The sequence below is a fragment of the Canis lupus genome, chromosome 35 (genome assembly GCF_003254725.2).
Source record: "Canis lupus dingo isolate Sandy chromosome 35, ASM325472v2, whole genome shotgun sequence".
NCBI lineage: Eukaryota > Metazoa > Chordata > Mammalia > Carnivora > Canidae > Canis > Canis lupus.
This window is the reverse complement of record NC_064277.1, coordinates 25,356,365-25,374,844: the sequence shown is the minus strand read 5'-3', so window position 1 is coordinate 25,374,844 and position 18,480 is coordinate 25,356,365. Positions and strand designations below refer to the sequence as shown.

The 18,480-nt window shown below is 38.0% G+C and overlaps 1 protein-coding gene and 2 pseudogenes across 1 annotated transcript; all 3 read right to left on the bottom strand.

Annotated features, from left to right (window-relative positions):
* Nucleotides 1–118, bottom strand: LOC112674490 (small nucleolar RNA U3; annotated as a pseudogene).
* A 3,374-nt stretch (nt 119–3,492) lies between these two features.
* LOC112656135 (putative olfactory receptor 2B8) lies at nt 3,493–4,470 on the bottom strand. Its single transcript, XM_025441341.2, has one exon. It carries the CDS (start codon nt 4,468–4,470, stop codon nt 3,493–3,495), a length of 978 nt encoding a protein of 325 aa, XP_025297126.1.
* A 12,084-nt stretch (nt 4,471–16,554) lies between these two features.
* On the bottom strand, nt 16,555–17,464 carry LOC112656139 (olfactory receptor 2W3-like; annotated as a pseudogene).
* Nucleotides 17,465–18,480: the final 1,016 nt, after the last annotated feature.

Below are 18,480 nucleotides of genomic sequence, written 5' to 3'. Positions count from 1 at the left end.
AAGGCTCATGCAAACTATAAAAATGAAAGCACAACTGTTCAAAACCTTTGGATTACAGAAAAGGTTGTCCTAGGAGGGAAGTACTAACTATAGAAATGATTCCTGAAAGTATAGTCTTTAGGAGGGAAGTACATTGCAATACAAGCCTCCCACAAAAAACTAGAAAAATCTCAAATACACAAGCTAACCTTACACCTAAAGGAGCTGAGAAAGAACAGCAAATAAAACCTACACCAATCAGGAGAAAAGAAATAAAAAAGATTACAGCAGAAATCAATGAAATAGAGACCAGAAGAATAGTAGGACAGATAAACAAAATGAGGACCTGGTTCTTTGAAAGAATTAATACAATAGATAAACCCCTAGTCAGACTTATTAAAAGAAAAACGACTCAAATTAATAAAATCAAGAATTAAGGAGAAGAGATCATACCAATACTAAGGAAATGAGAATGATTCTAAGAACGTATTATATACCAACAAATTAGGTAAGCTGGAAGAATGGACACATTCCTGGAAATTACCAAAACTAAAACAGGAAGAAATAGAAAATGTGAACAGATCAAAACCAAGAAGGAAATTGAAGCTGTCATCAAAAACTTCCCAAGAAACAAGAGTCCCGGGCTAGATGGCTTTCCAGGGGAATTGTACCAAACATTAAAAGAAGAAAGAATACTTATTCTACTGAAGTGGTTTAAAAAAAAATAGAAAGGGAAATAAAACTTTCAAATTATTTCTATGAGGTCAGCATTACCTTGACCCCAAACCTGAACAAAACCCCATGAAAAGAGAATTATAGGCCAACATCCCTGATAAACATGGATGTCAAAATACTGACCAAGATACTAGTTAATGGAATCCAAAAGGATTATTCACCATGACCAAGTGGAATTTATTCCTGGGATGCAAGGATGGTTCAACATCCATAAAACAATCAACATGATAGATCACATTAATAAAACAAAGGATAAGAACCATATGATCCTCTCAATTGATGAAGAAAAAGCATTTAACAAAATAGAGCATCCTTTCTTGCCTAAAACTCTGCATAGCGTAGGGATAGAGGGAACATACTTCAATATTATAAAAGGTATCTATGAAAAGCCTACAGTAAATATCATTCTCAATGGGGAAAAACTGAGAGCTTTTCCCCTAAGGTCAGGAGCAAGCAGGGATGTCCTCTTCCATCATTGTTGTTCAACATAGTACTAAAAGTCTTAGCCTCTAAAGAATCCAGAGACTCCACCCCAAAATGCTAGAACTCATCCAGAAATTCAGCAATATGGCAAGATGCAAAGTCAATGCACAGAAATTAATTGTATTTCTATACGCTAACAATGAGGCTGGAGAAAGAGAAATTAAGGAGTCAATCCCATTTACAATTGCATCAAAATCCATAAGATACCTAGGAATACACCTAACCAAAGATGCAAAAGATCTGTGCTCTAAAAAATACAGAACACTTATGAAAGAAATTGAGGAAGACACAAGAAATGGAAAAATATTCCATGCACATGGATTGGAAGAACAAATATTGTGAAAATGTCTATGCTACCCAGAGCTATTTACACATTCAATGCAACCCCTATCAAAATACCATGCCCTTTCTTCACAAGGTTGGAACAAATAATCCTAAGATTTGTTTGGAGCCAGAAAAGACCCCAAATAGCCAGAGGAATGTTGAAAAAGAAAACTAAAGATGGGAGTATCATAATGCCTGACTTTCAAGCTGTATTGCAAAGCTGTGATCATAAAGACAGTATGGTTCTGGCACAAAAAAAGACACATAGATCAATGGAACAAAAGAACCCAGAAATAGACCCTCAACTCTATAGTCAACTATCTTTGGCAAAGCAGGGACGAATATCCAATGGAAAAAAAGACAAAGCAGGAAAGACAATCCAATGAGAAAAAAGACAATAAATGATGTTGAGAAAATTTGACAGTCACATGCAGAAGAATGAAACTAGACCATTTCCTCACACCACACACAAAAATAAACTCAAATGGATTTGAGACCTAAATGGGAGGCAAGAATCCATAAAAATTTTAGAGAAGAACACAGGCAGCCACCTTAGTGACCTTGGCCACAGCAACTTCTTGCTAGACAAGTCTCCAAAGGCCCGGGAAACAAAGGTTAAAATGAACTATGGGAACTTCATCATGATGCAAAACTTTTGCATAGCCAAAGAAACAATTGACAAAACCAATAGACACCTGACTGGATGAGAGAAGATATTTGCAAATGACAGATCAGATAAAGGGCTAGTATCCAAGATCTATAAAGAACTGGTCAAACTCACACCCAGAGAACAAATAATCCAGTCAATAAATGGGAAGAAGACATGAACAGATATTTCTCCAAAGAAGACATACAGATGGCCAACAGATGAGAAAAAATGCTCAGCATCTCTTGGCATCAGGGAAATACAATCAAAACCACAATAAGATACCACCTCAAACTGGTCAGAATGGCTACAATGAAAAAGTCAGGAAATGAAAGATGTTTGCAAGGATGTAGAGAAAGGGGAACCCTCTTACATTGTTGATGGGAATGTAAGGTGGTGCAGCCACTCTGGAAGACAGTATGGGAATTCCCCAAAAAAGTTGAAACTAGAGCTACCCTACAACCCAGCAATTGCATTACTATTTACCCCAAAGATACAAATGTAGTGATCCAAAGGGGCACCTGCACCCCAATGTTTATAGCAGCAATGTCCACAATGGCCAAACTATAGAAAGAGCCCAAGTGTTTACCAAAAGATGAATGAATAAAGAAGATGTGATGCACGTGCTCGCACACACACACAATGGAATATTACCATAAAAATGAAATCTTGCTATTTGCAACAACTTGGAAGGAACTCCAAGGGAATTATACTAAGTTAAATAAGTCAATCAGAAAAGACAGTTTTCATATGACTTCACTCATATGTGAAATGCAAGAAACAGAGGATCCTAGGGGAACAGAGGGAAAAATAAAGGAAGATGAAATCAGAGAGGGAGACCATTTTATATCTTATTTCTTTCAACATTGTGTTTTTGAGAATCATTCATGTTGTTGTTTGTACTTATAATTTGTGTATTCTCATTTTTGTAAAGTTTTCCAAGACATGATATTCTCATGGTTTTGTCTTCTTTCTCTTTCTTTTTTTCTTTTCTTTTCTTTTCTTTCTTTTCTTTTCTTTTCTTTTCTTTCCTTTTTTTTCTTTTCTTCTTTTCTTTTCTTTTCTTTCTTTTCTTTTCTTCTTTTCTTTTCTTCCTTTCTTCCTTTCTTTTTCTACATAATCTTAAAACCCATATTCTTTCCACTGGAAGATTTAGCTCCATGGGGACAGTGGTGTTTGCTGTGGTTGCTGACACATCTCAAGTCCTAGTTTACCACCTCATCCAGAACAGATGCTGTATGAAGATCTGCTGAATTATGAGAGAACCCACTTGGAGTCACCCAGAAGTCCCCTCGAGCACCAACTGTCAAGCCTGCGAGCCTGCATTAGCTCCTTCTGGAGTCCATGGTCACCCTCAGCAGTCTCCTCAGTGCCCCTTTGACCTCTTTGTTTCTCAGAGTATAAATGAGGGGATTCAGCAGGGGAGTGACCAGTGTGTAGAAGAGTGCAATGCTCTTGTTCACATCCTGTGAATAACTGGAGGGAGGCTGGAGGTACATTGAGATGAGTGTGCCAAAGAAGATGACCACCACCATGAGGTGGGAACCACAGGTTCCAAAGGCCTTCTGCCTCCCCTGGGCTGACTTTATCTTCAGGACTGCCCGGGTGATGTGGCCATAGGACAGTAAGATGAGAGACAGGGGCACAACGAGGAAGAAGACGCTGACCGTGAAGAGTTCAGCCTGGTTGAAGGAGGTGTCGGCACAGGAGAGCTTCAGCATCACCGGAACTTCACAGAAGAAATGGTCCAGCTGGTTTCTCCCACACAGGGGAAGAATCATGGTCAGAGCCGTTTGTAGCACAGAGTTGCCGAATCCTGTGAACCAAGCAGTTAGCACCAGCCACAGGCAAAGCTGCGGGTGCACGATGGCCAGGTAGTGCAGTGGGCGGCACACGGCGGCATAGCGGTCATAGGCCATGACGGCCAGGAGCACACACTCCACGCCCCCAAGCCCCAGGGCGATGAAGAGCTGGGTCACACAGCCACCATACGTGATGGTCTTGACCCGCCCCTGGAGGTTGGCCAGCGTCTGAGGCACCGTGCAGGTGGTCAAACAAAGATCCATGAAAGAGAGGTTGGACAGGAAGAAATACATGGGGGTGTGCAGGCGAGGGTCCATCCAAGACAGAAGGATGATGGTGCCATTGCCAAGAAAGCTCAAGAAGTAAACGATCAGGATGAGCACAAAGAGAGGCGTCTCCAACTGAGGCCTGTTGGAGAATCCTAGAAGAAGGAATCCTGAGAAGGTGCTGTCATTAGCTCTTTCTCTTGCACTCTGCCTGTGCAAGAAGGAGGACTCCATTGTTTTATCTTGTGTGTTCCATCCACCTCTGTTTTCCTACAGCAGGTGGCTGGAGTCTGGTTGTGAGCCTAAGTTTGCACAGTGCCTTCCTTGTGGGTGAGGAAGGGGGTGATAAATAGCCACTGGACAGAATCCTCTTCCGTGTTTCAGGCTCTTCTCTCAGCGAGTCGGTGAGGTTGGCATGTACATGATCTCCGTTGAATAGATGAGGGAATGGAGGATGAAGGAGATTCAATCATTTTCCAAGGGAGACTCACCAGGGTTCAGACAGCACTCCCCAATCCATGAGCTCTTAACCACTAGGGATATTGTATTTTCATCATTGTATGAATTCTGAGGCTCACTGTAGTTTCTCCAAAAATTAAATCAATTTGTTCTGAATCAGTTGCCCATTTGTACTGCCTCTATTCCTTTCTCTATTTTCCATCAAGAATTGAAATACATCAGACTGGCTCCCCTACTTCTGCTTTGTGTAGAGAAAAATACATTTTTTCTATAAATGCATAGGTAGCAAAATTTTCCATTACTAATTTTATTCAAAGAGAACAATGTATTTTTATGTATAATCTAATGAAACATTTGGGAATGGAGCCTGAAATTATAATTATTGACTGGGAAGTGCCTATTGGAAATGATTGAAGAATTCATTGTGTCCAAACTTTGTGTTACAGGAGGACTAATGCGGAGTAATCATTACTGACACTAATTTCAGTAAAATCTGAGAAAATCACCAATCCAATGTTTAGTCTTTCCTTCTCTCTCACATTACAATTCCATTTAAAATTTTTTCAATGTAGGGTGCCTGGATGGCTTAGTAGGTTAAGTGGCTCAGTTCATGATCTCAGGTTCTGGGATTGTCATGGCTCCACAATCAGCATGGAGTCTTCTTCAGCATTATCTCTCTCCCTCTCCCTGGGCCTTCCCCTGCTTGCTCTCTCACTCTCTCTGTAAAATAAATAAATAAATAAATAAATAAATAAATAAATCTAATACAAAACAAAAAAATAAAATTTTTGTATTAGATGTAATGGAGCAAAATATTTTTTTTTATTGGTGTTCAATTTACTAACATACAGAATAACACCCAGTGCCCGTCACCCATTCACTCCCACCCCCCGCCCTCCTCCCCTTCTACCACCCCTAGTTCGTTTCCCAGAGTTAGCAGTCTTTACGTTCTGTCTCCCTTTCTGATATTTCCCACACATTTCTTCTCCCTTCCCTTATTTTCCCTTTCACTATTATTTATATTCCCCAAATGAATGAGAACATATAATGTTTGTCCTTCTCCGACTGACTTACTTCACTCAGCATAATACCCTCCAGTTCCATCCACGTTGAAGCAAATGGTGGGTATTTGTCATTTCTAATAGCTGAGTAATATTCCATTGTATACATAAACCACATCTTCTTTATCCATTCTTCTTTCGTTGGACACCGAGGCTCCTTCCACAGTTTGGCTATCGTGGCCATTGCTTGGAGCAAAATATTTTTTCAAAATCCCAATCTCTATTTCTATAAATACCAGCCTCACAGAAATCATTTTGTTTTCTATAAAACATCAGGCTTGTTCTTAGAAATAACCTCCTTCTCATCCCCACAACCTATGATATAAGTCTGATAGTGAATACAACTTAAGAGTAATATCTCATAGTATCACCATAGCCTCGAAAAGAGTCTGGCATGTAGTAGAATCACAAAAAATGTTTGTGGAATAAATGAAAATATGGAAGATTAAGACCTGTAACAATTTATTGAAAGTGAGCCTAAGGGGTATCAGAAATTCAGAGAGAATACCAAAGCAAAGGAAATCTTGAACAATAGATAATAAATAGCCTTGAATATTCAAACTGTGTGTGTGTTTTTTTTAAACCTGTGTTGTCTAGAACTTTGCAGGACTTGGTCTATCTTCTGTAAATGTCACTTTTCTATCAGCAAAATCCATGACCCAGCAAGAGGATATTCGACCACCTCTCTCTTCTGCCTTTTCTGTTGGATTGTCAGTCCCCTTCTCCTTTTATTCCTAAATCCTTTTGGTGATTATTTTGTTGGCTGTTGTTACGGTGTTGCCAAAGTGTAGAATTAATTTGGAATAATATGTTTCAAAATGCAATTAATGGGAATCAGGATACTTGGATTTGAAGTACAAATCTACCGCTATTAATAAGCTTTGACATATTGAAGGCTGCTCCTCAACTCCTTTCCTCCTTCCAAATAAATGAGGTGATATTACTAGCTTTTAGTAAGAAATGTAAGATATAATGTTTTTAGCTCTTTACTGAAACCTGGTAGATTTATGGTTCAATAGATCCGTTGTCTGTTTCAAAGAAGCACCTGTCACTCCTTGCATGCTCTTAAGTGAAAACATGGGTTTTAAATTTCTGTATCTTCCACATTATCAGGCCTTGATCCGAAATATCCAGAATCAAACAACAGGCATTAGTCAGTGGAATTTGTCTTACCAGATGTTATTGAGGCTTAGCTCTGGTACTTCCCTCTCTCTTTGTGCTTTAAGAGTCAGAGAAGGGTGTCTCCAGTCCATCATGGTCTCCAGTGGAAGTCTCTTACAGGGCTTTCAAGTCAGTTGTTTTTTCTCAGGAATCACTGACATATCTCATAACTCAGTCGAGAATACGATTTTAAAAGATTTTGTTCTTGTCAGTGATGCACAGAAACTGATTGGAACCAAGAAAGCATATATTCTGATAAGGAACATCTAAAATTCATTGTAACTAGAAAAGGAGAATTAAATGGCCATGGAAATTTTAGTATAAATTTCAATATGTAGTATTATTTTCCTAGACTTCCATAACAGAGTCCCGCAAAGTAGGTGGTTTGAGAGAACAAGCCTTACTGTCTCATAGCTCAGGAGAATAGAAATCCTAAATGAAGACATTAGCAGGGCCTCTTAGGCCATATGGAGAATACATCCTTGGGCCTTTGTAGCTTCTGGAGGTTTGTTTACTGGCAGTTTTGGGGGTTCGTTGGCTAGCAGCTATAGCACTTCATCTACTGCCTCCATAGGCATATGACAGTCTCTACTGCCTGTCATCTCTTGTTCTTATAAGAAATACCAGTTGTATTGGATTAGAGCACACCCTATTGAGTGTACCATCATCCTAATTTGAATACATCTGTAAAAATTCTGTTTTCACATAAAATCCAGTTAACCTAAACTGGGGTTAGTATCTCAACATACTTTTTTTAGGGGGGCAGGGAGGTTGTGGGCAGACGCAATTCAACCCTATAGCAATAGTATAATGCAATTATGCCCTTCAAATGACAACAAATCTTTATTATAAATAAATGCCTGCATGCAATGCTAAGACCAAGATGCAGGTATTAGTTCTATCCTATGCCAAGTTCTCTTATTCTCTTATTCATATTGCAGAAGCCTACAGTAATAGGAAAAACAGATCTGCCTTGCGTGGTGTGAATAATCAATGAAGACTTTTCTCCTATACATTTGTTACACTTTACAGATCTGAAACAAAAACACAGATTGCATGCTTGTAAGTCCTACCACCTAGCATTTGGTTTGAGCTGGAAGAGAAACTACATTCTATAATTTCACTAGTGAAGTGGTATTCAGCTAATCTAGAGTTCAGATTTCTGTCTGCAAGTGACTCTAAGGAAACAGCAAACTCACCCATAGACACTACTTCTGCAGATAACATCACCACCTTTTTGGGTCTAAGTTCTTAGGAGCAAAAGGAACAACTTCATCTCATTGTAGGAGCATTTGAATGGATGTGAGGATAAGAATATAACATCTTCTTCCTAGGAAGAATAACAAAGATTACGGATATCCAACTGCCTCTCGGAAGAAGAAAGATGATCTTTGAAGGATCAGTACAGTTGAATGAAATGAGGAGATTAGCATATTGATGGCAAAGTGAATGTCTGCAGATGAAAGTGCATGACTGCTCGTCCCCCAGGATTGCTAATGCATACAGTGATTGCCAAGATGTTTATGGTCATGGAGTTGTAGAAATGTGTTAGGGGATGAAGGAGAACAGAATTCTTAGAATAAATACAGATTCATGTATTTAAAGTATGCCATCCTTGGAGAGGATAATCTTTGAAAATGGTGAATCTAAAAGTCAAGGGAAGTAAAAATTACTTCTCCCTCAAATTCTGTTAATGGTAGTACCAAATCTCTTTACAACTAATGTTAGCATAAATTGTCTCATCCTCAGGGTTTACCCAGGAAGACTGTCCACTCATTTAAGTGTTTCAGCACAGAAGAGGAAAGACAAATTAGAGTGGACAAATGAGTCACAGCAAAACAGAAATTGGAATCTGTGAATTCTATGGAATCTGCCCTTGAATAGAAGGGCTACTATGATGTCTGAAGGATATTTTTATAAGTCATCAAAGTCAAAGTACGTGCTTTAGGGACTGAGGATGTGTTTATTTTTAGTAGCCCCAGGAGTGTCCTGCTCCATACAACTCATTAGCCTCAGTTGAAATAGTCAGTTTGGTTCCCCAGAGGCAGCCAAAGAGGAAGGCTCTGGAGAGGTGACATCAACAGGTAGTCTATGTCTTCCTGCCAAATTGACTGGAGTGAAACTATCTTAACTTCCATTTACCAATCCTATTTAATAGTATTAGAATATTTTTTGCTAGTCTCAAATTCCTTTTTAATATTGAGATACAATTGTCATCATATAACATTGTGTTAGTTTTAATCATACAATGTAAGGATTCAATTCTTGTATATATTGTGAAGTGATCAACACTGTAAGTCTAGTTACCATTTATGCTGCACATTCTTCCCATTATTTTCTTGTGAGGAGAACTTTTAGGATCTATTGTCTCAGCAATCTTCAAACATACAATATAGTGTTATTAAGTATAGTTTCCATGCTGTAAGTTACATCCCCTGGGCCAGTCTCTAGATTTTCCATCCTTATTTTCAGAACTGTCATCTTTTCCTACTTGAAAAAGGACATTTCTATGCCTTTCCCCTCTCCTGTTAGTCATATCCTTTCTTTGTTAAAGCACACCTTTCATATATAAAGCTGTGTTTATTTTATGGACCCTGTAGGTGTGGGAACAACACGATACACTGGAAATCAACTCTATTGAAACTTCCAACTTTTTTGAGAACTTATTACTCAGTTATCTTTAATCTGTTCTTTCTTCAGCTTTTTATAGCCCATTATCTGTTTGTTCATAGTCTAAAAATACGCTCCTCTCTCTTATCAGAAAAATAAAGTTAGAATGAGACTCTCCTTCTGCCCTACTGTTTTCTAGATATCCTCGTTGTTAATTTCATCTTTTTGACTATTCATGTTCTTTCTTCTCCCATCAACACTTCCAAATGCTCTTTTGACATCTTCCCCTACCACTCTGGTGAGGCTGCTTTCTGTAAAACATTTAATAGTCTTCCATTACACAAAGTAGATGGGCTCATCATTATCTTAGTTGGTGTAATATGGCATTGATGACGTTTCCCTCCTTCACGAAATTATGCTATCGATCAGCTTTTCTCTGTTTTCTATTATTTCCTGGGTTATTGATTCTCAGTTCTTTCTTCTTTCTCACTGGGCACAAATTTCAATGTTCCAATTTCCCAAGATTCCATCCTTGGCTCTTCTCTCTCCAGTGAGATACTTTGTCATTTCTTGGTATGAATTGCCATCTATCTATCAGGTAAATCTCTAAACCACATCCATAATTTATTTTATTTTTTTTAAAAGATTTTATTTATTTATTCATAGAGACACAGAGAGAGAGAAGGAGAGAGAGAGACAGGCAGAGGGAGAAGCAGGCTCCATGCACCGGGAGCCTGACGTGGGATTCGATCCCGGGTCTCCAGGATCGCGCCCTGGGCCAAAGGCAGGCGCCAAACCGCTGCGCCACCCAGGGATCCCCACATCCATAATTTAGACCCTTCTTGAGTTCCATACTAAAAGCAAGTGGAATCTTGGCTATGTATGAAAATTATTTGTGAACTCTAAAATTTCCATGGTTTTACAACCTGATGTATCATATTCTAAAAGCAGCTGCTGTTTTGCATGTCAGACTTTCAGAATCTCAATACCAAACCCTTAACAACCTCAGTAAGACTCCCCTGAATTATTCCTGATTCTTCCCTCTGTTTTTGTTCAACCACTGAACCTATGCCTTGCTTATTCTTTCTGACATAGTTTTAGAATAGATTCACTGTGCAGTGCACATTTTCTATTTGTTATCAAGGTTTACTTAAGCTCTTTTTACCCTTGTCTAACCCATTAAATTAATCTCCTAAGAGATCCTCCAACCACACCAACCCTAAGCTTCTATAGCATTATCTGAATTATTTTTTCTAAAACTGACACAACCACATCATTACTTTCTAAAAATAGTCTTGGTAACCACTGTCTACAAGATTAAATAAAAAGCACACCTTCAATATATAAAGCTGTGTTTATTCCATGGACCCTGTATGTGTGAGAACAACACTGGAGCAAACATTCCATTACACATTTATTATTCTACTATTTTGCTTCATTTTAAAGGTATTATCTTATTCTATTTTCCCATACACCATATTCCATTACTAATTCAAGATTTTGCTCAAAGATTATAGTCCTTTTTTAAATTTTATTTTTGAATTAGTGGTTTTTATTATGCAAAAAATTTCACATACCCAGTATATAAATTTTTGTTATAATAGTTCTTAAACATGGGGACTACATTCACTCTTTGTTAATAAAAACTTCATTTTCAGGTGTCCCAATGCAATCCTTTCTGCTCCCTCAACTTTATTGAGGTACAGTTGACAAATAAAACTAAGATTTTTTTTTAAGACTAAGATTTTTAAAGTCTTCAACATGATGTTATACATATACCTTATGAAAGGATTTCCCCATGGAGTTAACACATCTGTCATCTCACATATTTATCTTTGTGTGTGTGTGTGTGAACATTTAAGTTCTGTTCTCTTAACAAATTTCAATTATACAATAGTGTTATTAATGATAGTCACTGTGCTATATGTTAGATATCAGAACTTACTCACATAATAACAGAAAGTTTGTACCCTTTTACCAACTTCTCTTCATTTCCACCTCACTCCCCACTAGCAATTCTCCAATCCCTAGCAAACACTTTTTTACTCTGTTTTTATGAATTGTACTCCCCCCTGGCCACCTGTGAGGGATACCATGCAGTATTTGCCTTTCTTGGTCTGGCTTATTTCTCTTAGCATAACATCCTCCAGGTATACCCATGTTGTCATAAATGTCATAAAAAGGATTTCCTCCTTTTTAAAGGCTGAATAATATTCCATGGTATGTATATACCACAATTTCTGTTTTTAAAATGGTTTATTTATTTATTTTTGAGGGGAGCGGGGCAGAAGAAGAGGGAGAAAGGAATATCAAACAGACTCCTCACCAAGTAGGGAGCCCAACACAGAGCTCAATCTCACAGTCTTGAGATCATGACATGAGCTGAAACCAAGAGTCAGATGCTTAACTCACGAGCCACCCAGGCGCCCTATACCACAATTTTTTTATGCATTCGTCCATTGGTGAACACTTAGATTGTTTCCATACCTTGGGACTGTGAATAATACTACTATGAACATGGGAGTACAGATATCTCTTTGAGATAATGAGTCATTTCCTTTGGATAAATACCCAGAAGTGGGATTTCTAGATCATAAGGTAGTTATATTTTTAATTTTTTGAGGAACTTCCATACTATTTCCCATAGTGTCTGTACCAATTTATGTTCCCACCAACAGGGCACAAGGGTTTCCTTTCTCCACATCCTGGTCACTAGTTACTGTCTCTTGTCTTTTTGAGAATAGCCATTCTAACAGGTATGTCCATTGATGCATGAATAGATAAAGAAGCTGTGGTATGTATATATAATGGGATATTATTTAGCCATAAGAAAGGAAATTTTGCCATCTACAACAACATGGATAAACTTTAAAGGTATTTTGCTAAGTGGAAAAAGACAGGCAAAGACAGGCAAATACTGTATGATCTCACTTATATGAAGAACTTAAAAACAAACAAAAATGAGCTCATAGATATGGAAAACAGATTTAACAGATTGGTGGTTGCCAGGTGGGGAGGGTAGGGGGTGGGTGAAAGGGATCAAAAGATACAAACTTCCAGTTATAAAATAAATGTCATGAGTGTCTAATGTACAGCAAGATGACAATAGTTTATAATACTTTATTGGATATTTCGAAGTTGCTAAGAGAATAAATGTTAAAATTTCTCATCACAAAAATAATTTAACTATATATATATGTTAACTAGATTTAATGTGATGATCATTTCACAATATATACAAACATCAAATCATTTCTGTACACCTAAAACTAATACAATGTTATGCCAATTATATCTCAATAAAAAAACCAAGACAGTTATTTTTAAAAGGCTATCAGAGACAGAGAAAATTATAAAAGCACTCTGAGAGAAAGAGCAATTCTCAAGTTTTCTCAGACCACAGCATGGATTTTGGTTGCAGATATACACATTGGCACTCTTGAAGTTATAAATTTTCAGGATAAAGCCTTTTCCTCACCCACCAGCCACTCCATTATTCTTCAAAGTCAAGAGGAGCAAGTTTCTTTTCTGTCTTCTGCAATATGGATGCATTTCTTATGCACCCTTACCCCAAGGTGGTAGGCTTTTGAGGCCCCAGCTCTGTGTGATGGTCTCTTGTCAGAATTCCCCTACCTTTGTGGGCCAAGTAGGTATAGAGGGATTTCTAGAAGGAGATACATGTCATATTACTTACACATTACATGATCATTTTCTTTTTTTTTTTTTTAAAGATTTTATTTAATTAATCATGAGAGACACACAGAGAGAGGCAGAGAGACAGGCAAAGAAGCAGGCTTCATGCAGGGAGCCCGACGTGGGACTTGATCCCAGGTCTCCAGGATGAGGCCCTGGGCTGAAGGCAGCGCTAAACCGCTGAGCCACCTGGGCTGCCCCATGATCATTTTCATAAGAAAAACACAGGGTAATAAACTTTTTTATTCATTCAACCAGCAAATATTTGTATAATGTCTTTTACATGCTAAGACCAGAGTGATTTTGATCACTGAGGATTTCAAATGAAGGCAGAGATAGAAGCCAAGAATGTGGCTAATGTTTTTAATCTTTGTAAACATTCTGTCTGTTGGAGGAAAGAGATGAATTGAGACAAAGAAATATTTTGCTTTATGAAGGATGAGTTTGATTTATAAAAGTTAAATTTGTTCACACAGGTATGATTTAGGCCAGAAAATAATCGGAAATATAATGGCTGGTGTTTGGAATCAACTTTTATTTTTATTTTTTAAAAATATTTTATTTATTTATTCATGAAAGACAGAGAGAGAGAGAGAATGAGAGAGAGAGAGGCAGAGACACAGGCAGAGGGAGAAGCAGGCTCCATGCAGGGAGCCTGACGTGGGACTCGATCCTGGGTATCCAGGATCAAGCCCTGGGCTAAAGGCGGCCCTAAACTGCTGAGCCACCCGGGCTGCCCTGGAATCAACTTTTAGCATGGAATTTGGATTTGTGGGTTGTTGGCCTAAGAGGGAAAAATGAAGCAATGTGAACTGTCTGGTGGGAGTGACTGTGGACAGGAAAGTAAGGGTCTCCAGTTACAGAAACCCCTTCTTAATTGAAAAGTAAAGTTGTCTTTATCTGGTTTTACTCCAGGAAATGTCTCCTTTGGCATTTTTTAAAATAACCTTTACTATTTTTCTGCATGGATACAAAAGGATGCTACTTAATGTGGTATCTAGCCCATAATCCTACTTAATATAATTTTTAAGAAAATTGATATAAATAAACATCTCCAGTAAAAAGAAAACAAAACAATACAATTATTTGGTTAACTTTTATTTTATGCTTGCTCCAAAGCTATGTCTAGCACTGACTACTTGAAATTTTTAATTCACAAAGTACCTATTTAAAGAGCTCCCTAGGATAAGACCCTTATTCTTAAGCTGAATCAGAGTGAGAAGACACTTTTGAATTTCTTTCTTTTTTTTAAAAAAAATATTTATTTATTTATTTATTTATTTATTTATTTATTTATTTATTTATTTAGAGTGCTAGTGAGGTGAAGGAGTGGAAGCAGAGAGAGAGGGAGAATCTCAACTAGACACCAGGCTGAGCATGGATCCTGGCCCAGGGGCTCGATCTCAGAGCCCTGAGGTCATGACGTGAGCTGAAACCGAGAGTTGAATGCTCAACCAACAGTGCCACCCAGGTGCCCCTTGAATTTATTTCTAAGGAAAAATTAGTCACTTATAACTTTGTAAAACTTTCCTAAGCCTTGTGTGTGTATAAAGATCTAAACATGTGGTGGCACATACATGGTTTCCATATTTGTTTTTATCATTGCGACTTTTTATAAGCCTTTCAATAAAATTTGGATTTAAAAAGTGTGGACATTTACACTCATTCTGATAATTCAGATTCTTATGTTAAAATTTTAGCTCTACTATATTTCTCAGCTATAAAAAAGAATGAGAAATTTTTAAAAAATATTTTTAAATGTAAGTATAGTTGACACATGATGTTATATTAGTTTCAGATGTACAACATAGTGATTCAATTTATCTGCACATTATGCTATGCTCACCACAAGTGTAGCTACCATCTGTCACCATACAACGTTATTACAATATCATTGACTATATTCCCTATGCTGTACCTTTCATCCTTGTGACTTAAAAAAGAATGAGAACTTGCCATTTACAGCAACATGGATGGACCTAGAGGGTATCATGCTAAGTAAAATAAATCAGACATAGAGAGACAAATACCATATGATTTCACATAAATGTGGAATCTAAAAGACAAAGCAAATGAATGAACAAACAAACTAGAAACAGACTTATAAATACAGACAACTAGTGGTTACCACAGGGGAAGAGGGTGGGAGCATGGGCCAAATAGGTGAAGGGGATTAAGAGATACAAACTTCCAGTCATAAAATAAATAAGTCACAAAAATGGGAAGTACAGCATAGGGAATATAATTAGCAATATTATAATAATGTTGTATGGTGACTATACTTATGGTGAGAGCATTGAGTAATGTATAGAATTGTTGAATCCTAATGTTTTACACCTGAAATTAATACAACATTGTATTAATTAATTAATTAATTGTCAACTATACTTCATAATATAATAAAAATATGTCACATAACAATAAAAAATTTTGGCTCCATTATTCATGTGTCTGTTTGATTATAAATATGTTTCACCATGCCTCAGTTTCCTAATCTGTCAAATGGAAGGATCTGGAATGGATTATTTGTTTTCAAACTTAAATCCATGTTAAAACAAGACAGTTTTCAACACAAATATTTCTAGACTTACTAAAATGAGAGCTTCAGTGACTGAGCCTTGAGAATCTGTATTTAAATCAAACAAAATATCTGTCCAGATCATTGTAATATAGCTGATCAGTGAAACAAAGCTGAGTTCAAATAATTTAAATATCAGGGGCTGTGTTTAGGGTAATGGTGCTATCTTCTCCAGACAGTGAAATTTAAAGCTATTAGAATACAAAAAGTATTGTATTTTGGCACTACATTGGCCTAATTCTGTGATAAAAATGATAATTACACAAAGTACCAATGAGAGGAAAGATCCTTATACAATTTTATTTGGGTATAACTTAAGCCAGTCCACTCTCAGCCCACAGTACTAAAGCATTGATTCATAGTTTTGTTGGATTTTAATTAGATGTGACCACTTGGAAAGGAGGAGGAAAAATGATTTGAAGGGGACATAAGGTATTATGCAAATTAAAATTTATGTCCAACCTAGTTTATCATCAGCATCATATTGGGGCTTTATAATATATATTCCCAAACTCCATCCCTGGAAATTTTTATTGAGTAGGTTGGAGGGTTTGTTTTTTATTTAATTTTATTTAAATTCAATTAACTAATGTATTACTATACTTAGTTTCAGATGTAGTGTTCAGTAACTTATCATTTGCATATAACACTCAATGAGGTTGGAAGGTTTAAACGAACTCTAGAATTACATTTCAAGCATTATTTATTTTTGGTAACTAAGTAAAAGAAGGAGACTTAGAAAAAGTCATGGTCAGCTCACTTTCTGGACATGAACCTCCTCAGGGTACCCTTTACATCCTTGTTTCTCAGTGTGTAGATGACAGGGTTCAACATGGGGGTGACCAAGTTGTAGAAGAGGGTAAGGAATTTCTGAGAAATTTCTTTGGTTCTGAGAAGAATTATTTTCTGGCTGCATATACTTATAGATAATATTCCCATAAAACAAGATCACAGTGAAGTGGGACCCACATGTGTTGAAAGTTTTCCTTCTTCCCATAGCTGACTTCATGCTCAGCACCACCAGGACAATGTAGCCATAGGAGACCAGGATGAGTGCCAGGGGCTGCAGGACAATCATTACTGATAAGATGAAAACAGTGCTTTCCACAGCCACGGTGTCCACACAGGCAATTTCACATAGGAAATGTTTCACCTTACTATCTCCCACTTCGTGGCAGCCTCACGGTCACTGGAGACACCACCAGGGAGTTGAGGAGCCTGACACCCCAGGCCACAGACACCAGCTTCCAACAGAGCTGAGGATGCACAATGATGGAGTAGTGAAGGGGCTTACAGATTGCAGTGAAGCGATCATAAGCCATGACTGCCAGGAGGACACATTCTGTGCCACCCAGCCCCAGGAACATGAATAACTGGATGGCACAACCAGTGTAACTGATGGTCTTGTCTGGGCCACCCAAGTTGAAGAGCAGCTGGGGGATGGAAATGGTGGTAAAGCAGAGGTCTAGGAAGGACAATTTGGTAAGGAATAAGTACATGGGTGTGTGGAGGCAGGGGTCCAGGTGGGACACCAAGATTATGACTATGTTGCCCACCAAAGTCAGAAGGTAGAAAAGCAGCACAAACACAAAAAGGGTCTACTCTAGCTGGGGTCTGTCTGAGAAACCCAGAAAATGAACTGTTTCTGGCAGCTCTGGTTGGTCATGACAGTGGACCATTAGTACAGGCCTACAAGGAAGCAGATAGGAGCACAATTCACCCTTAGTGAAGTAGGCTAAGGGACTGAGACCAGAGAAATAACAAGTACAAATAATTACATAAAATTTCAATATTCTGTACAGATAGGGATTGTATATTTTAAGAACAATCTTTTATTGACTTCATTTGAATACATAAAAATCCTAGAGGAGAACCCAGGCAACACCCTTTTTGAACTTGGGCACAGTTACATCGTCCAAGTTACACCTATGAAGGCAAAGGACACAAAAGCAAAAATGAACTCTTAGGACTTAATCCAGATAAAAAGCTTCTGCACAGGGAATCCCTGGGTGGCTCAGTGGTTTAGCGCCTGCCTTTGGCCCAGGGCGTGATCCTGGAGTTCCGGGATCGAGTCCCACATCAGGCTCCCTGCATGAAGCCTGCTTCTCCCTCTGCCTGTGTCTCTGCCTCTCTCTCTATGTGTCTTTCATGAATAAATAAATAAAATCTTCAAAAAAAAAAAAGCTTCTGCACAGAAAAAGAAACAGTCAACAAAACTAAAAGACAACCTACCTATAGAATGGGAGAAGATATATGCAAATGACATATCAGATAAAGGGCTAGTATCTAAGATCTATAAAGGACTTATTAAACTCAACACCCAAGAAACCAAAAATCCAATCATGAAATGGGCAGAAGAAATGAACATAAATTTCACCAAGGAAGACATAGACATGGCCAACAAGCACAGGAGAAAATGCTCTGCATCATTTGCCATCAGGGAAATACAAATTAAAACGACAATGAGATACCACCTCACACCAGTGAGAATGGGGAAAATTAACAAGACAGGAAACCACAAATGTTGGAGAGGATGTGGAGAAGGGGGAACCCTCTTGCACTGTTGGTGGGAATGCAAACTAGTGCAGCCACTCTGGAAAACAGTGTGGAGGTTCCTCAAAGAGTTAAAAATAGACCTGCCCTACGACCCAGCAATTGCACTGCTGGGGATTTACCCCAAAG

What these genes read in the sequence shown, in the direction of transcription:
- LOC112656135 (XM_025441341.2), bottom strand. Translation starts at nt 4,470, where the DNA reads ATGGAGTCCTCCTTCTTGCACAGGCAGAGTGCAAGAGAAAGAGCTAAT.